The following is a 20,306-nucleotide window of genomic DNA, read 5'->3' as shown; positions in this document are numbered from 1 at the left end:
TCCGTCTACCAAATCTACTCACAAGGCTTTGGTTGGCCCAAGGCTATAGTAGAAGACACTTGCCCAAGGTGCCACACAGTAGGACTGAACCTGGAACCATGTTTGATAAGCAAGCTACTTACCACACAGCCACTCCTGTTTGTATGCTCTCCCTTCTCATAATTTTTCCTGTTTACCATTCAGTCGTGTGACTTTGTCTTTTCTTGTTATTATACTTTATTTTCTTGTTATTATACATTATTTTCTCCATGCATGTTTTTGTCTATTATGTACACTCATTTATACCCCAACAGCCTATGTTACCGACACTGCCAAATTGAACAACATTACTGAAAGGTGTCGAAATTATAATGATACTTGATCAATAACTGATGAGGGGTCAAGCATGTCAGCGTCCGTTGCGTGTGATTTTTTCCCTTATCTTTCCATATGTTCCTTTGTGGTTCTTCTGTCCCACATTTCATATTTTCACATTCTGTCCCACATTTCATATTTTCATATTTTGTATGTGTAGTTGTAGACACAGTATGGCTGAAGTGTTAAGAAGTTTGCTTCACAACCACAAGATCCCAATTTCAATCCCATTGTGTGACATCTTGGGCAAATGTCATTTTCTTTGGCCTTGGTTTGACTCATACATTGTGAATGATATTGGGTAGAAGGAAACTGTATAGAAGCCTGAAAGGTGCACATGTCTGTGGACTACTCATTCACTTACATGTTAATTTAGGAGCAGATAATTCAGTTGATATCAAACAACTGAATACTCATAGACAAACAACAAAGATCCATTAATGTGTGGTTGCATGATTGCATATGTAGTTGTATGTGTGTATGTTTATGTGGTTGTGTGTATATATGTGTGATTGTGTGTGTGTGTGTGTGTGTGTGTGTGTGTGTATGCATAGTTCTCCATATACGTTTGTGTGGTTAGCTGCATATGCATGTGCAGTTGTTTGTATCTGCATGTTTAGTTACCTGTATGTGTATTTTTGGCTATCTGAATTTGTGAATGTGTGTCTGCACTTTTGTGTGTGTGTGTATGTGTGTTTGATGATGGCAAGAATTGAGCAGTTCTGTTAATTTGGACATTATTAAGAATTCTTGAAATATTGATTAACACATAGTAATCAACTAGAATATATGATGAACACACATATACATACATGCACACACAACAGACAAGCACATGGCATACTAATACAAACACATGCATACATATGCATGCAAACACACACACACATACATATAGGTTCATACACAACACTCTGTGTTTAACAAAAGGAAAATGAATATTAAAAATGATAAAATGATCTATACATATCATCATCATCATCATTATAACATCCACATTTTCTATGCTAGCATGGATGACATGAAACTTACTGAGGCAGATTTTCTACAGCCAGGTGTTCTTTCTGTTACCAAAGATGGTAATATTTCCTTTGGTCCTTTGAACAATGAACAGCTCAATAGCTGGACATGTTTTTGTGGCAGATTGTAAACAATGGCAGCATTTATATGAACAATGACCTTGCATTTTATGCAATGCACAAACAACAAGATAAACATTCAGATTCTTCCGTCAAACAATGCAAAGAGGCAAAGTGGCTGAGTTCGTTTCAAGCATTGGGCCTCACAGTGGCAGTGATCGAGAGTTTTGGCATTATGTCATGCTTAAGAAGAAGACCCATCAAGTCAAGCAAAATCACAGTTATGGCAGATACTGGTATCACACAAATTTGCCACAAGCACCCGTGCTGGTAGCACATAAAAGCACCCATTACACTCTCAGAGTGGTTGGCATTAGTAAAAGCATCCAGCCGTAGAAAAACCATGCCAAATCAGACTGGAGTCTGGTGCAGCCTTCCAGCTTACCAGCCCTGGTCAAACCATCCAACCCATGCCAGCATGGACAATGGGCGTTAAATGATGATGATGATGATGATGATGATTCACATTAATTTGAATTGATCATGCATTATCTTATAGCTTCAAGAGTTCAGTGGTGTCGTCATTTATTTCTAGAATAACATTGTAGTGTAGGTGTGAGATGTCAGATCTGGCCAGTCTGAGTATAAAAAAGGTAGAATATTTGGGCCGGATATGGCCAGTTCAAATGCTATACAGTTAAGAAAAACAAGTTCCTTTACATTTTTCATACATTTTTTTTTTTGTCCACCAGGTACATTTCTATATTGAAAGCCATACACTTAGAAACTGATACACCCTTTGGTTCTTTGTTAATTTTCTTTAATTTTCTTTGTAATTTTTTCATCTACAAAAATTCTATTCTTCAAATTAACTAACTCATTCTGTTCTTGTTCTGTTTTGTAGGCCATAAATTCATTAAAGAAATATCCTCTCCCTCTAAGAAGCGGTAATGAATGTCTCATTTTAGAAAACTTTGGTTTGTATTTTGCATTTTTTTATTCATTCTTTTATCTTAGAATAGAATCATAAATTCCCAGCAAACTGTGTTCACAATCAACTCTCTTTTTATCTCAAGTTCAAACCATGTTAATGTATTTTGCATCTTTGATAATAAATGCCAAAACGAATTTCTGTGTATCAGTGTGTCACACTTTGATCCCCCCTCTCTCTCACTATTCAATGACACTTCTACTATATCTCATGTTAGATTGAGAGTAATAGTAGGCATAGAGACGGTTGTGATGGTAACAGGGTGATAGTAATGGTATGAGTTGTAGTTGTGATAGAGGCAAGAACGGCAGCGATGGTGGTGGTTTTGGTAGCTGAGGCGGTCAGGGATGACGATGATAGTAAGCAATGTGAAAGACACTGGTGATGGTGGTAGAGGGGAAGGTAGCAAAGTCAAAGGTATTGATGGTGGTGGCGTCAGAAGTTTGAATGGTGTGTGTATGACAGTTGTGGTGGCGATGGTGGTGGTACTTGTGATAGTGATGGTTGAAAACAATCAACAGAGAGAAAGAAAGAGGTTAGATAAAAAAAAGATTGTACTGACCCCTTGAATGGGAAGACAACAAATGTTGTTTATCATGCTGCTTTGCAATAAGTTCCAAGTCGACAAATTATATCATTGTTTTGATGAAAATTGTTCATTGCTTGAAAAATATTGGTCAAGTTTAATAAAATTTAATATGTACTCAACGCATGAAGTGTCATTGTTGGGCCCAAGGCCCAATGAAGAGCCTGCCACAAGAGCAAGCTTAAAAGCCACTGTATCGGACAGCTTTTAAGCTAGCTGTGAATAATTTTTAAGAAAAACTATGAACATCCTACTTTGCTTGCCTTGTACTACTCTTTTGTATAATGCCCTTTTTCCATGCTAGCATGGGCTGAACAAGGATTTGAAGCACCATTTTACAGCTGTGTGCCCTTCCTTTCACCAACCCTTACCTGTTTCTCAATTTTTTTTTTATTCTGCTACTTTTTGAAAGCATAGACAGACTGGTCCTAATATCAACAAGGAATGTAAACATCGTATCACCATTTTGCTGATAGAGTGACAAGAGAAAATTGGGGCATTTATGTACACACATACATGCATACACATGTCAAGTCACTGAGAACTACTGGTAACATGTAATCCAGAGCACCATTTTACATAGCCTGGTTAGAAGGATTACTAGAGGCCCTGACATAACAGGACAAAGACAAAACCAAGCAAAAAGATGGATGAACCCAGCATTGAGTCACTGACTATCTAGCAAGAACACATGAGTACTACTTTGAAAAACTCCCACAAGAGTTCCACATAGGAAGTTGCATCTCATGCCTTATTCTAGCAAAGTAGGAGTAAACTAATTTTAAAATCTCAACTATGGTCACATGTAGTTTATTATGATCCAATGGTACCAATCCTGTGCAGATGGTACAAACCTATCTTACTTCTTAACCTTTAGCATTTAAACCCTCCGTATCCAGCCCTGATATTCTTGATAGGTATAACCTGTTGATAAACAAATCTTTTGTAGGGAAGAAGGTTTGTGAGATGATTGATGAGAAGATTGCTCAACACTCAGCTGAGACAGGTAAGACTTGTTTTGATAGTAAAATAACGAAACAACTCTCTCATATTTTCATTCTGATAGTCTGTCTAAAACTTCTTCCCTCTCTTTACTCTTTTACTTGTTTCAGTCATTTGACTGTGGCCATGTTGGAGCACCGCCTTTAGTCAAGCAAATTGACCCCGGGACTTATTCTTTGTAAGCCTAGTACTTATTCTATCGGTCTCTTTTGCCAAACCGCTAAGTTACGGGGATGTAAACACACCAGCATCGGTTGTCAAGCGATGTTGGGGGACAAACAGAGACACACAAACATATACACACACACACATACACACATGTATATATATATATATATATATATATATATATATATATATATACATATATACGACAGGCTTCTTTCAGTTTCCGTCTACCAAGTCCACTCACAAGGCTTTGGTTGGCCCGAGGCTATAGTAGAAGACACTTGCCCAAGGTGCCATGCAGTGGGACTGAACCTGGAACCATGTGGTTGGTAAGCAAGCTACTTTATTTCATTTGATTTGCCATAAAGGCAATATACAGAGTAGCTGCAGGCTAGACGAACACATTAATGAGATGAAATGGATGATAAATATGATGGTATAATGAGAGAAGGCAAAAGCCGCCCGCTGAGCTTTGCTTCTCTATAACACTGTTCTTTTAAAATTAAATTTTCACATTGAGGCTATGAACCTCGTACATAAAAAGTCATAAATTAAGGCATTTGCCTCTTAGAATTTTTCATACCACACAGCCACTCCTATGCCGTGCAGTTTTTTAATTTTACATCCATATTTCCATGTTTACTTTCATACATTGTTATATTGTGTTGCGGGAAGTTTTTACAGCTAGTTGTTCATTTTGTAATTGAAGACATTACAGAACGTAAACAAATGATAGAGTAAGGAATTAAAGTTTTTGCTTTCAGATTAGCAAAGTTCATAACTTACTTTAAAACAACATTCAAACAAAACTGTTTTAATTCAGGCAATTTCAAGTGGTCTTGGACTCAGAGATACGATGGTGTGCTGAAAAGTTCCTGGCTCTAAGGGTTTCACAAAAGGCTTGGTTGGAGGCCCAACCTTCCAAGTTCTTTTACATGGCTTAGGAAAAGTGAAGGACCACTGCAATAAATAAGTGTGAATCTAAGAGGGGAATATGTTAAATAAAATCCCAATTAACTGATTCTCCTGTATTTTTCTTTACCCAAAGCCAGAAACTTTTCAGCACCCATTCATATTTGCACTGTCAGGCAGATTTGTATCATACAAGACTTACAGTAACAGTAAACAGATATGAAATAATATCTCGTAAGTTTATAAAACACTAAATTAAATACAACACAAGTTATTCGCTAATGTAACCTCACCACATGAAGTGGTCATTAATATAACCACACCTATTGAGTTTCTTGCTTTCTAGTGTAACCTCGTTTCATGACATGATAATGAATATAATCACATTTCAAGAATTAATTGACAGTTTGATAATGTAGCGACATCATGAATTATTAATGATTGTAGCCACCCTTCAAGAATTGACAGTTCATTAATAACCACACCTTATGAGTTGATAATGAATATAGTCACATTTCAAGTATTGACAGTTCAATAATATAACCACTTCTCAGAGTTGATAATAAACATAGCCGTACCTCAAGAAGTAATTGGTAGTTCATAAACATAGCCACATCTCATGTGTTGGTAGTGTGTTAGTTCACTATTGTAGCCACAGCATATAAGGTAAGGAAAATAAGTGTGGTAGTAATAATGATTTTATATTTTGGCACAAAGCCAGCAATTTTAGGCAAAGATTAAGTCGATTACATGAATCCCAGTGCTTGACTGGACTTTATTTTATCGACCCTGAAAGGATGACCAGCAGAGTTGACCTTGGTGGAATATGAACTCTGAACGTATAGAGCCAGAAGAAATATCAACAAGCATTTAGTCTAATGTACTAAAGATTCTGCCAGCTCGCTGCCTTACTGACTGAAGCCCCAGCAGTTTTAAGGGAGGGGGCTAAGTCAAGTAAACCGACCCCTACAGTACTCTACTGGTGCTTATTTGATTAACCCTGAATGGATAAAAGGCAAAGTTGACCTTGGCAGAATTTGAACTCAGAACATAAAGAGCCAAAAGAAAAGCTGTTAGGCACTTTGTCCAATGTGCTAACAACTCTGCTAGCTCAGTTCCTTAATGATTTCAAATGTTGGCTCAAGGCCAGAAATTTTAAGAGAAAGGGTGGATCACGTACATTGACCCTCCCACTTCCTTCCCCAGTGCTCAATAAGTACTAGTCTTGTCAACACTGAAAGAATGAAAAGTAAAGTTGACCTTGGCAGAATTTGAACTCAGAGGCTGCGAGCTGGCAGAATTGTCAGCACGCCGGGCGAAATGCTTAGTGGTATTTCGTCTGCCGTTAACGTTCTGGGTTCAAATTCTGCCGAGGTTGACTTTGCCTTTCATCCTTTTGCACTGGGGTCGATGTAATCGACTTAATCCCTTTGTCTGTCCCTTGTTTGTTCCCTCTATGTTTAGCCCCTTGTGAGCAATAAAGAAATAAGAATTTGAACTCAGAACATAAAGTGTCAAAAGAAATGCTGCTAAATATCTTTTTCTGACTCGCTAATTATTCTACCATTTGCTGTCTTCAGCAATGTTGATGATGATGATGATAGTGGTAAGATTGATAATGACAATGATGATGGTGGTGGTGATGCTGCTGTTGGTGGTGAAGATGATGCTAGTGCTGGTGTCAGTGATGTTACAGTTGTCAATGTGTAATATTACATGGTCATAAGAACTCTATTAACAAGAATGTTTACACTAGTGTAAATTCTGTTATCTGAGTAACTGAAGTGGAACTGATACAGAATTCAGTGATCAATGCAGTGATTGGGTGTTTGTAATTAATTAGTTGTTGGTTGGCAAACAGTATGATGATTAAACAGAGACATAAAGTCATCATCGTTATCATCATTGTTTTTACATCCGCTTTTTCCATGCTTAGATGGGTCAGGCAGAATTTTGATAAGGCAGATTTTCTACGACCAGATGCTCTACCTATCACCAACCCTCTCCTGTTTACAACTAAGGTAACATTTCTCCTTAACGTGATAAGGAATTAGAAACAAAAGACACTTCTTGCGTGACGGTGACATTCATAATTATCACACAATGTCAAGGCAGAGAGACAGCAACACACACACACCATGCAGTAGGATTGAACCCTGGGCCATGTGACTGGGAAACAAACGTCTTGCCACACAGTCACACCTGTACCTATACCACACCTGTGCCTATAAAATGATCACACACATACACACACATTCAAACACATACCTGCACACAAATGGAGGCTTGAGGACTGGTGGCCAGTGCTGGTTTCATGATCATACACACACACATATGACAGGCTTCTTTCAGTTTCTGTTTACCTAATCTGCTTACAAGGCTTCGGTCATCTCAGGCCTATCACAGAAAACACTTGCCCAAGATACCATGCAGTGGGATTGAACCCTGAGTCATGTGACTGGGAAACAAACTTCTTAGCATGCAGCCACACCTGTACCTATACCATAGTTCATCATCATCATCATCATCATCATCGTTTAACGTCCGCTTTCCATGCTAGCATGGGTTGGACGATTTGACTGAGGACTGGTGAAACCAGATGGCTACACCAGGCTCCAATCTAATTTGGCAGAGTTTCTACAGCTGGATGCCCTTCCTAACGCCAACCACTCAGAGAGTGTAGTGGGTGCTTTTACGTGTGACCCGCATGAAAACGGCCACGCTCGAAATGGTGTCTTTTATGTGCCGTGCCTATTAATGTAGGTTTACTTATTTCCAACATATTAACTGGCACTATATCGGTTTGAGGGTTCCAGTAGTCTTTCTTTTCATTAGATTTACGTATTTATTTATCTATTTATTCTTATTCATTAAATTTCTCTGTGTTGTTTTGATTCCCTAGGAATGGAAATATCCGAAATGTTTGATGCTGAAAGTGGGACGTCGAGACCGGAAAATGTAACTAAAACGACCCAGAATCCCAGTACTGATGAGAAACTTGAACTGTGTTCTAGGCTGGCAGTTCACACTATTAGCAGCTCAGATGAAAATGACACAGAAGAAGATGAAGGAGGAGAAGAAGGAGGGGGTGGAGGAAAAGACGCTCCTCCATCTGTTGTCCCCCAAATTGATAGTTTAACATCCATAAAAGTTTGTGCTTCATTTCTATTCATTCATTCATTTATTCATTCATTCATTCATTCATTTTATTAGCTGTTGTTGTTGTTGTTATTATTGTTATTATTATTATTATTATTATTATTATTATTATTATTATTATTATTATTATTATTATTATTATTATTACTATTATTATTATTATTATTATTTTATGTTTGACTTTTGTTTTGCATTTGTACAAGTTGGATCCAAGTCTCACCCAGAGACCTCAAGAGACAACAAGTTAGAAGTTCATGTAGGTGTTATGCCTAGGGTACCATATATTTGGATTTGTACAGTTTTGTTCAAGTGAATGTTTAAGAAACCATATTATTATTATTATTATTATTATTATTATCATTATTATTATTATTATTAAAGACAGCAAGCTGGCAGAATTGTTAACATGCTGGATGATGAAATGCTTAGTGGTATTTTGCCTGTTGCTACGTTCTGAGTTCAAATTCTGCTGAGCTCAACTTTGCCTTTCAGCCTTTCGGGGTCAATAAATTAAGTACCAGTGAATCACTGGGTCAATGTAATTGACTTACCCGCTCCCAAAAATTTCAGGCCTTGTACCTTTAGTAGAAAGGATTATTATTATTATTATTATTATCATTATTATTATTATTATTATTATTATCATTATTATTATTATTAACCACGCCAGTGCCGCTGGACTGGCTCCTGTGCAGGTGGCACGTAAAATACACCATTTTGAGCATGCCTAACTGGCCTTCGTGCCGGTGGCACGTAAAAGCACCCACTACACTCTCGGAGTGGTTGGCGTTAAGAAGGGCATCCAGCTGTAGAAACTCTGCCAAATCAGATTGGAGCCTGGTGTAGCCATCTGGTTCACCAGTCCTCAGTCAAATCATCCAACCCATGGAAAGCGGACGTTAAACAATGATGATGATGATGATTATGGATGACAGACTGGCAGAATCATTAATGCTGCAGACCAAATGTCATTGGGTAGGATACAATAAATTCCTGTTAGATTTTTCTGAATATTCTAGGTATACGATGTACATTATTTTCCACCAATCAAATTATCAGATTCCAGGGAATGCAAGCGTAAATCTGTAATATTCTTTTCTACTGTAGACACAAGGCCCAAAATTTTGTAGGAGGGGCCAGTCGATTAAATCGACCCCAGTACACAACTGGTACTTAATTTATTGACCCCGAAAGGATGAAAAACAAAGTCAACCTCAGCAGAATTTGAACTCAGAATGTAACGACAAATGAAATATCGCTAAGCATTTTCCCAGCATGCTAACGTTTCTGCTAGTTCGCCACCTTAACTTATAGGTAATATTACAGTAATACTACTAACAGCAATACCAATAATAGAGTGAAGGGGACCTTCAGGGCACCCATAGTATTAATAAAAAAGAAACAACAATAAACAAAACATAATCTTATTTGAGTGACAGAGGTAGTTAAATTTTTAAAAAAAGCCAAAATAGAAACAAGAAACTGAAGATGACTTTTACCAAACTGCTTTTTTTTGTGTGTTGGAACAGTGTTGTGTTGTGTTGGATTGTGATTTGTTACAGATGTATTGTGTGAGATGTATATTGTGTTGTGGGTTATGTGTTATGTTGTGTGTTGGAAGTTGTATAGTAATGTCATTGTATGGATATATATTGTATGGTTGTTTTTTTTGTTTGGTAAGTTACATGTTGCATTGTGGGTTCTATGTTGTATAACGGATTGTATGTTGTGTTGTGAGTTGTATAATGTGTTGTGAGTTGTGTAATGTGTTTTGAGTGGTATATTGTGTTGTGAGTTGTATCCTGTGTGAGTCATGGATTGTGTTGTGTTGTGAGTTGTATACCATACTGTGAGTGGTGTATTATGTTGTGGGTTGTATCCTGTGTTGTGAGTTGTATACTGTGCTATGAGTTGTATATTACATTGTGAATGGTATGTTCTGTTGTGAGTGATATGTTATATTGTGAGTTGTATGCTGTGTTGTGAGTTGTATGTTGTGTTGAGAATGGTGTGTTCTGTTGTGAGTTGTATACTGTGCTGTGAGTTGTATGTTGTATTGTGAGGTGAATATTGTGTTGTGAGTTGTATAGAATGTTGTAGATTATATGTTATGTTGTGAGTTGTAAATTGAATAATAGTGATATAGGTCTTTGTTGTATAATGAGTTGTATTTTGAGTTGTTTTGTTGTGAGCTGTATGTTGTTATGAATTGCATGTTGTGACTTAAATGAGATCTAACACACATTACATCACAAGCTAAACTTTACATGTCATATTGTTTCATATGATAATGGTTTTCATTGCAGTCTATCAGTGGCTCTAAAACAAAGGCATATGTTCCCAAATATCGTTCTGGTGCTTATGCAGTCTTACTAACTCTGTTCAGAAGTCAGAAGGTAAGCATTACTTCTTTTATTTCTTTTAATGCTTTCAGTCATTGGACTGTAGCCATGCTGGTGTTATGCCCTTATAGGAAAGTGGGTTATACATCATTAGATGTACACCTGACTTTCCTATATTAAATTAGGAATTTGAACGGAACGCTGAACTCCAGACTATCAACTCAACAATATTTATTTATGGTGGAAAATATACATCTTTAATCTTGTTTGTTGAGGCACCTTCTGTGTGTGAGGCATGGTTGTTGGGACGTTGGTATATTGATGTGAGCTGTCTAGCGTGAGTTCGAAAGATGGAGAGACAGCTAGACACGTCCTTGCTCAATCGCTGGCCAGCAAGAAAGAGATCGATCAAAGCGGGAAAGCTTGGTTGTTGAATTCCATGCATGCGTGAGACTACGCATGCGCATGGCGTTACTACACCCTCAATGATTTTTGTCAAATATCTTTTATCTTTCACCTGTTTCTGTAATTGAACTGTGGCCATGCTGGGGCACCACCTTGAGGGATTTAGTCAAGCAAATCCACTCTATTGCTTTTTTTTTGTGTGTGGTACTTATTCTAATGATTTCTTCTGCTAAATTCTTTTACCAAACCAATACTGGTTATCAAGTAGTTGTGAGAGGACAAACACAAAGACACACACCCATATACATAGATCCATCTACCACAGCAGAATTGATACTGGTGCTGGTGTCACATAAAAAGCAATCATATCGGTGCCACATTAAAAGCACTGGTGCTGGTGCCAAAGAAAAAGCACCCAGAGACCATGCCAGAAACCATGCCAGAACAGACAAGGAACCAGGTGAGGGCCCTGGCCTTACCAGCTTTACTCAAACCATCCAACCCATGCCGCCATGGAAAACAGACATTAAATGATGATAATGATGATGATGACGTACTACAAGCTTCCATTCTGTTTCTGAGTGCTAAATTCACTTGAAATGCATTGGTCAGCCCAGAACTATAGTAAAAGACATTTATCCAAGGTGTCATACAGTGAGACTGAACCCAAAACATGTGGTTACAAAGCAAGCTTCTTAACCACGTAGCCATGCCTGCACCTATACATTGAATCTAAGTGCCTTTGCCTTGTTATTTTAGATCAGTGGTCCACAAAGTGGGCAGTATTGATCCCCTGGGGGTGGTAGAAAGTTCCAAGGGGGCTTTGAAGAAAAGTGGGGCAATAACAGGGTAACGATTCATGTAAAAATGGAGGCAATTATGGGGTGGTGAATCATGTAAAAACAATTTTTAAAATGGGTTCATTAGGTTATGTTTTATTTGTGAAATACTGTTGCTTTGAATTTGCTTCAGAAAGAGGTTTGTGTTTGTGATGATTAGTTGGGGTGGGGGCGCTAGGAATGTGGCCCGGGTGTCTAGGGGGTGGCAGCCCCAAAAAAGTTTGGGAACCATTGTTTTAGATGGATCAAACCTCAAACCAGTCAATGGCTGTGAAGCACATTACTTAACCATACAGCTGTGCCTGGAACCATTAGCCAAATTCTTTCTCCAAGTACAAACAAACATTATCTCTGATATGTGTAATCACTAACACCTCAATAACAACATAGTAGAGTTAGAGAAAAGCATATGGGATCAGATCAGACATTTTATATTATATGTCTGCTTACTTATATGTCTTCTCACACACCATTATTGTTTGTGTCACCACCACTACAAACGTCCTCCATCATCATCATCATCATCATCATCAAAGCTCAACTGATGCTTATTTCATCGACCCTGGAAGGACAAAAGTAAAGTCAGCCCTGGCAGAATTTGAACCCAGAAAGAGAAGATAGACAAAATGTTGCTAAGCACTATGCCCTGCATGTTAACAATTCTTATTTCTTTATTACCCACAAGGGGCTAAACATAGAGGGGACAAACACATTAAGTCGATTATATCGACCCAGTGCATAACTGGTACTTAATTTATCGACCCTGAAAGGATGAAAGGGAAAGTTGACCTCAGCAGAATTTGAACTCAGAACGTAACAGCAGACGAAATACCGCTAAGCATTTCACCCTGCATGCTTACGTTTCTGCCAGTTCGCCGCCCTTTAACGATTTTAACAATTCTGTTAACAATTCTGCATGTTAACACTTCTACTAGTTCAACACCTTAAAAGTAATAAAAATTGTAGTAGTAGTAGTGGTGGTGGCGGTGGCGGTGGTGGCTGCGGCATCATTGTTGTTGTTTCAAGTTCCGGCATAAGGCCTGCAATTTTGGGGTTGGAGTTAAGCCTCAGCTGGTACATATATTATCAACCTTGAAAGAGTGAAAGGCAAAGTTTTAATAATAACGATAATAATATATATTTCTTGATGCCTTTTCTTCCAGGAATGCATGACCAAAGAAGAACTGATTCGTGAAGCCCAGCCACTAAGTGAGACATCATTTAAGTCAGTAAGTAATTTCTTAAGTTATTTATTGAATTAGGGAGATAATAAAGAGAAGGGAAAATGATTAAACCATTCATGACCATATTTCTAATGAAATACACTGTCTCCATCATCATTTTACTTCTGCTTTGTCTGCCGGCTTCAGTTAGATAGATGATTGAGATTCATGTCAATACTTATCCAGCCTTCGAAATTTTCATATTAAATAAATGTGAAAGCACATGGTGTAATAGTTAGGGTGTTGGACTCATGGTCGTAAGATTGTGGTTTCAATTCTTGGACCTGGCGATGCATTGTGTTCACATTGCTCAGCTGGTAAAAATGAGTAATCCTGCAATGAACTAGCGTCCCATCCAGGGAGGGATATATGTACCAGAGAAACCAGGAAACCAGCTCTATGCTCCTTATGAAGTAATGTGGACCAACCATATTAACTAAGCAAGAATTTGAAGGGATTTAGTATAACTAACTGTCCTTCACTTTTACCATTGTCCACTTCTATTACTGTCCTTTGCTTCCACCTCACTTCAATCACTCTGTTTTTACCATCATATTCTTGTTCTCTTCACCCACCCACTCTAGTCCTTTTGTCTGTCTCTTCTATTCATTTTCTCAGTCACATTGCCTTGAGCAAACTAACACATCATAGTGTAGTGAAGACTCTTCAGTCTTACAGGGTACAAGGCAACCTCACTAGTGCTGATGCCACAGCAAAATATACCCAGTGCATTGTGTAAAGCGGTTAGTAATAGGAATGATATCCAGATGTAGAAACCAAGCCAAAAAGGAGATAGTATGAACATGTCATGGCACTCCATCGCATGGCAGGAAGAGAATACTAACTCCAAATAAGAACTGGCGCTGATTGTGATGACCCATCTAACTCATGCCGGTATAGAAAGCAGACATAAAATGTTGTTTTTGTTGAGGATGATGATGATGGATTTTTGTTTTGTATTTGGTTTTTGTATCAACCACATCTTTAGCAATGAACTACACAAACAACCAAAAAATAACTATATTGTTATATAATGAAAGTCTTTTTTCTTTCTGACGCTGTGTCACATTGTATTGACAGACTTACACTTAACATTCCTGTGGTTTTAATGAAAACCTGGAAGTTACTATGGTCACAACACTACCTACCTGTCTATCTTTCACACTCTCTCTCTCTCTCTCTCTCTTCTCTCTCTCTCTCTCTCTCTCTCTCTCTCTCTCTCTCTCTCTCTCTGTATTTCTGTCTCAACAACAACTTTTTCTCCTCCTCTTCTAAGCATACGTTGTGATGTATATTTTGATTCCTCCCATTCTTCCCTCTAATAGATGTTGTGACGGACAGATAGATGTAGATCTGCTTCTCTTTTATAATATAAGATTACATTGCACATACAAACAAACAACAGTATCATGGCTCCTCTATAGTTCTTAAACTTGTTTGCAGTTCTTCAGTAGACTTTATCTTTTATCTTGCAGGTGGGAGATTCTTACTACACTGCTTGGTCCTCAGTCAGAAATCTAATAAAGAAAGAACTTGTTGTAAAACAAAACAGCCCTGCAAGGTAAGCATTGCGTTTTACTACCATACCCACCCCAAACTCACCTAACATATACCTATTTTTATGGGATCAGGTCTGTGCTTACAGGTTGAACTAAAACAGATTTGAGAAACACAGTTTGCCAAAAGATTTGAAATCTAGGAATCTTTAATCCAACAAAGTCTAGGTCTTGCTTCCAATTAATCAATATTACTATTGTGTGTTTCCATGCTACCTATGGTCATTGAGGTGGAGGCGCAATGGCCCAGTGGTTAGGGCAGTGGACTCGCGGTCATAGGATCGCGGTTTCGATTCCCAGACCGGGCGTTGTGAGTGTTTATTGAGCGAAAACACCTAAAGCTCCACGAGGCTCCGGCAGGGGATGGTGGCAAACCCTGCTGTACTCTTTCACCACAACTTTCTCTCACTCTTACTTCCTGTTTCTGTTGTGCCTGTAATTCAAAAGGTCAGCCTTGTCAATCTGTGTCACGCTGAATATCCCCAAGAGCTACGGCAAGGGTACACGTGTCTGTGAAATGCTCAGCCACTTGCACATTAATTTCATGAGCAGGCTGTTCCATTGATCGGATCAACTGGAACCCTCGACCTCGTAAGCGATGGAGTGCCAGCAGCAACAACAACATGGTCGTTGAGGTAGTTGAGGTTTGACCATGCTATCTTTCTTTCTTTGTAGTTTAGAAACTTACTACTCAACTATGCAATCTTGAGTTTAGTCCCATTGCATGGCATCTTGGACAAGTGTCTTCTATTATAGCCCTAGGGTTGTTAAAGCCTTGTGTGTGGATTTGGTAGATGGAAATTGAAAGAAGCCCATCCTAGGTGCAGGCATAGCTATGTGGTAAGAAGTTTTCTTCCCAACCACGTGATTCTACAGGTTCAGTTCCACTGCCTGGTATCTTGGGCAAGTGTCATCTACTATAGCTTTGGGCTGATCAAAGCTTTGTGTGTGGATTCGGCTGACAAAGATTAAAGAAGCCCATTGTATATATACATAAACGATGATGATGATGATGATGATGATATATATACATCATCATCATCTTTTAACATCCGTTTTCCATGCTGGCATGGGTTGGACTTATATATATATATATATATATATATATATATATATATATATAGATAATACAAATAATATATGAGTATATGCGTATATACGTACATGTATGTACATACCTACATCTACCTGTATATATAGATGCATATCTGGGTACAGGACGTAGCACAAAAGTGTGGACAAAATGATAAACGCAGTACAGAAAACACACAGGCCACATAGAGAACATTTCCTTCATCAGCTGCCACCATTCTAAAACTAAGCGTTTCGAAGAGGTACATGTATATATGTGTGTGTGTGTATATATATATGAATATATATATATACTGTTGTGTCTGGGGAGAGTCATTTTCTTATCGTGCCTTAAAATTTAACACACTCACCGTTAAAATCTTGCAAACCAAATCCAAAAACGAAATATATATATATAGCAGAGCTTTCCAAACTTACCACAGTGATAGCACAATGTTTAAAAATGGTTCACAACACATTAATTTGCTTTTGTTAACCAGACACAAAAATTAACAATACTAATGAATAATTAAATACCTTATCACAGTATATCTCAGATATACTTCAAAGTATATCTGATATAAAAATTTTATGAATATTGATCTGAGAAACAATATTCACAAAAATTCTTCAGATTTGACTTAGTTCTGTAAGGCGTACCTGGAGATTATTAGTGACACACTGAAGTGCCACAACAAACAGTTTGGAAATATCTGCTTTAATATCTTGGGAACTGTACTCCTTTACCCTTTACTTGTTTCAGTCATTTGACTGTGACCATGCTGGAGCACCGCCTTTAGTCAAACAAACTGACCCCGGGAATTATTCTTTGTAAGTCTAGTACTTGTTCTGTCAGTCTTTTTTGCCGAACGGCTAGGTGATGGGGACATAAACACACCAGCATCAGTTGTCAAGCATTGCTAGGGGGACAAACACAGACACACAAACATACATACACACATATATATACATTCATATATACGATGGGCTTCTTTCAGTTTCCGTCTACCAAATCCACTCACAAGATACCACGAAGTGGGACTGAACCTGGAACCATTTGGCTGATAAGCAAGCTACTTACCACACAGCCACTCCTGCACCTAGATAAAAATTTTGCACAGTATACACCAAGAGTCGATGACATGGCATCTTTTATTTTCAATTTAGATTTAGTAGGTGCAGACATGGCAGTGTGGTAAGAAGTTTGCTTGCCAACCACACTGTTCTGAGTTGAATCCCACCTTGAGAAAGTGTCTTCTACTATAGCCTCAAGTTAACCAAAGCCTTATGAGTGGATTTGGTAGAAACTGAAAGCCTGTTGTGTGTGTGTGTGTGTGTGTGTGTCTCCTTGCCTTAATATCATGTGATAGCTGTAAACAAATGTCACCTGCATGCAAGCGGTGTCCTTCATTCCCCATCTTCTGCAAAAATATTACCTTGCTTGGAAACAGGTGAGGGTTAGCAGCAGGAACAGCATCCAGATGTAGAAAACCCACCCTAAACAAAATTCCATCTGACCCATGCAAACATGGGAAAGTGGATGTAAAAATTATAATGAAATGATGATGATTTACCTTGTAAGATCTTACCAACATGGTTCTACTTACTGTTTTCCTCATCTTATTTTATCTTCTCTTTTTTTTTGTTTTATCTTCTCTTTTTTTTTGTTTTATCTTCTCTTTTTGTTCTTATTTTCTTATTCCTATTCTCCAGATACTCTTTGACAGATTCTGGGCAATCATTGGCCTCAAAACTTTCTCAGTCAGCACAAGACACCGAAAGCATTGTGCCTTTTCTATCTGGTGATGAACCTAGCAGTACCACATCAATTCCACCTGCAACATGTGAAACGTTCACAGTTCTTAACTCTGTTTCAAATGCCAGAAAATTCTCACCAATCAAAGAAAATTCTTCCAATCTGGATAAATTTCTTGGACAAAACTCTAAGTAAATATCAACATTTGGTAATATTTCTTTTGAGCAAGTTGGCAAGCTGGTAGAATTGTTAACACGCTGGGAAAAGTGCTTGGCAGTAGGAAGGACATCTGGCTGTAGAAATCATGCCAAAACAGACATTGGAGCTCAGTAGAGTCTTCTAGCCTGTTGGTTCTTGTCACACCATCCAACCCATAACCAATGCCTGTATTGAAAAAGGGACGATGTGGTGTTGGCTGAGTGGAAAAATAAAATCAAGATGTTAATTACTTTTTATGAAAAATTAGGTCTTCGTTCATCATCATCATCGTTTAACGTCTGCTTTCCATGCTAGCATGGGTTGGACAATTTGACTGGGGACTGGCTAACCAGATGGCTACACCAGACTCCAATCTGATCTGGCAGAGTTTCTACAGCTGGATGCCCTTTCTAACGCCAACCACTCCGAGAGTGTAGTGGGTGCTTTTTACGTGCCACTGGCACGGAAGCGAGACCGCTGCTCTGACAGTGATCCTGCTTGGTTGGTGCTGTTAGTTCTCTTTGTAAAACTCTATCAATGAGAAAAATTAACACTCCATCAATAATTGTTATTTTTTATGCAAGAAAAAAAAAGCACTCCATTCTCTTTGTGATGTTCATCTTGTTTATATACATATATATATATTTTTTGTAGTATATTGCCACTTAAGTGTGGCTGACCCCTAGGGGTGGATGTTACTGTTGCTTTTAGCCCCAGGAGGACATCTCCTCCAGCTGGCTTATCGACACACTACTGTGTCCTGTTTGCCAAGGGAAGTTATCCCTCCCATCATGATCTGTAGCACGAACGGACCCGGGTTTCAGGGTTATTTCCCTTCGTCAGCGTCCGATAGCCACTGATCTTTGATGAGAGAGATAAAACCTTGGCAATCTTATATCTACTTTTCCAGTGAAATTCTTCACTGATATCGAAAAGGTGAAAACAAGCAATGTTAATTCTCTAAATAAAGTATTAACAGTAACTGCACGATAAAGTGTAGTATATTGCCACTTAAGTGTGGCTGACCCCTAGGGGTGGATGTTATTGTTGCTTTTAGCCCCAGGAGGACATCTCCTCCAGCTGGCTTATCGACACACGACTGTGTCCTGTTTGCCAAGGGTAGTTATCCCTCTCACCAACATCTGCAGCACGAACGGATCCGGATTTCAGGGTTATTTCCCTTCGTCGGCGTCCGATAGCCGCTGACCTTGGTGAGAGAGACAAAAACCTGGCAATCTTATATCTTCTTTTCAAGTGAAATTCTTCACTGATATCGAAAAGGTGAAAACAAGCAATGTTAATTCTCTAAATGAAGTATTAACAGTAACTGCACGATAAAGTGTAGTATATTGCCACTTAAGTGTGGCTGACCCCTAGGGGTGGATGTTACTGTTGCTTTTAGCCCCAGGAGGACATCTCCTCCAGCTGGCTTATCGACACACGACTGTGTCCTGTTTGCCAAGGGTAGTTATCCCTCTCACCAACATCTGCAGCACGAACGGATCCGGATTTCCGGATTTCAGAAGATATAAGATTGCCAGGTTTTTGTCTCTCTCACCAAGGTCAGCGGCTATCGGACGCCGACGAAGGGAAATAACCCTGAAATCCGGATCCATTCATGCTGCAGATGTTGGTGAGAGGGATAACTACCCTTGGCAAACAGGACACAGTCGTGTGTCGATAAGCCAGCTGGAGGAGATGTCCTCCTGGGGCTAAAAGCAACAGTAACATCCACCCCTAGGGGTCAGCCACAATTAAGTGGCAATATACTACAGTTTATCGTGCAGTTACTGTTAATACTTCATTTAGAGAATTAACATTGCTTATATATTTTTTCTTTTTGGTTAATGAATCAGAAGGGAAGAAGTTGTTCTTGTGGATGATGTTGTCTGCATTGATGATGATGGTGATAATGAGAATAAGGTCTGCCAAACTGACCTTTGTGAAGAGGATGGTCCAAATTTAGTTGTTACGAAAGCCACTATCAACCCAGAATTAGTACTACAACCCTACACGTTTGATATTATGCTTCTTGTTGATAACCGTGAGTTTTATGGTGGGTAAGTGCTTATTTTATATTTTTATTTGCTGTTGCTGCTGCAGCAGCAGTAGCAGTAGTAGTAGTAGTAGTAGTAGTAGTAGTAGTAGTACATGCATACAAACACATTGAATACATGTATAAACATATTTGCAAACAGAGCAGACACAATAAACGATATAAAGAATAAAATGTTTTGAATGGTACAACACTGCACTATAATACAAAAAATGGACTGTATACCTGTTGTAATTTAGTTATCTATAGTCTGATATGATATTTCGGAATAAAATTTCTTCTTCAGATATTCTTAGATGGAGTTGTGATTATATGTATATATATATATATATATATATATATATATATATATATATCATCATCATCATCATCATCCTCGTTTAACATCCGCTTTCCATGCTAGCATGGGTTGGACAATTTGACTGAGGACTGGTGGACCAGGAGGCGACACCACGCTCCAATCTGATTTGGCAGAGTTTCTACAGCTGGATGCCCTTCCTAACACCAACCACTCCGAGAGTGTAGTGGGTGCTTTTACATGCCACCGGCATGAGGGCAAGTCAGGCAGTACTGGCGACGGCCACGCTTGAAATGGTGTATTTTACATGC

General features: G+C 38.5%; 1 protein-coding gene across 9 annotated transcripts in view; it reads left to right on the top strand.

The window, feature by feature from the left end:
- LOC106879193 (structure-specific endonuclease subunit MUS81) overlaps positions 1-20,306 on the top strand; it is a 52,867-nt gene that overhangs the window by 11,172 nt on the left and 21,389 nt on the right. For 5 of the 9 annotated variants that reach the window (XM_089349779.1, XM_089349777.1, XM_089349776.1 and 2 more), the window contains exons 3-10: positions 2,338-2,410; positions 3,960-4,016; positions 7,995-8,242; positions 10,558-10,647; positions 13,001-13,066; positions 14,536-14,621; positions 17,401-17,634; positions 19,498-19,701. In XM_089349779.1, coding sequence (XP_089205905.1) covers positions 2,338-2,410; positions 3,960-4,016; positions 7,995-8,242; positions 10,558-10,647; positions 13,001-13,066; positions 14,536-14,621; positions 17,401-17,634; positions 19,498-19,701 — 1,058 coding nt within the window. The remainder of the gene's footprint in view (positions 1-2,337; positions 2,411-3,959; positions 4,017-7,994; positions 8,243-10,557; positions 10,648-13,000; positions 13,067-14,535; positions 14,622-17,400; positions 17,635-19,497; positions 19,702-20,306) is intronic. The other 4 variants (XM_089349783.1, XM_089349782.1, XM_089349781.1 and 1 more) reach the window with 2 other exon arrangements.

This window comes from Octopus bimaculoides, chromosome 3 (assembly GCF_046866305.1).
Source record: "Octopus bimaculoides isolate indiv1 chromosome 3, ASM4686630v1, whole genome shotgun sequence".
NCBI lineage: Eukaryota > Metazoa > Mollusca > Cephalopoda > Octopoda > Octopodidae > Octopus > Octopus bimaculoides.
This window is presented reverse-complemented; position numbering and strand designations above follow the sequence as displayed.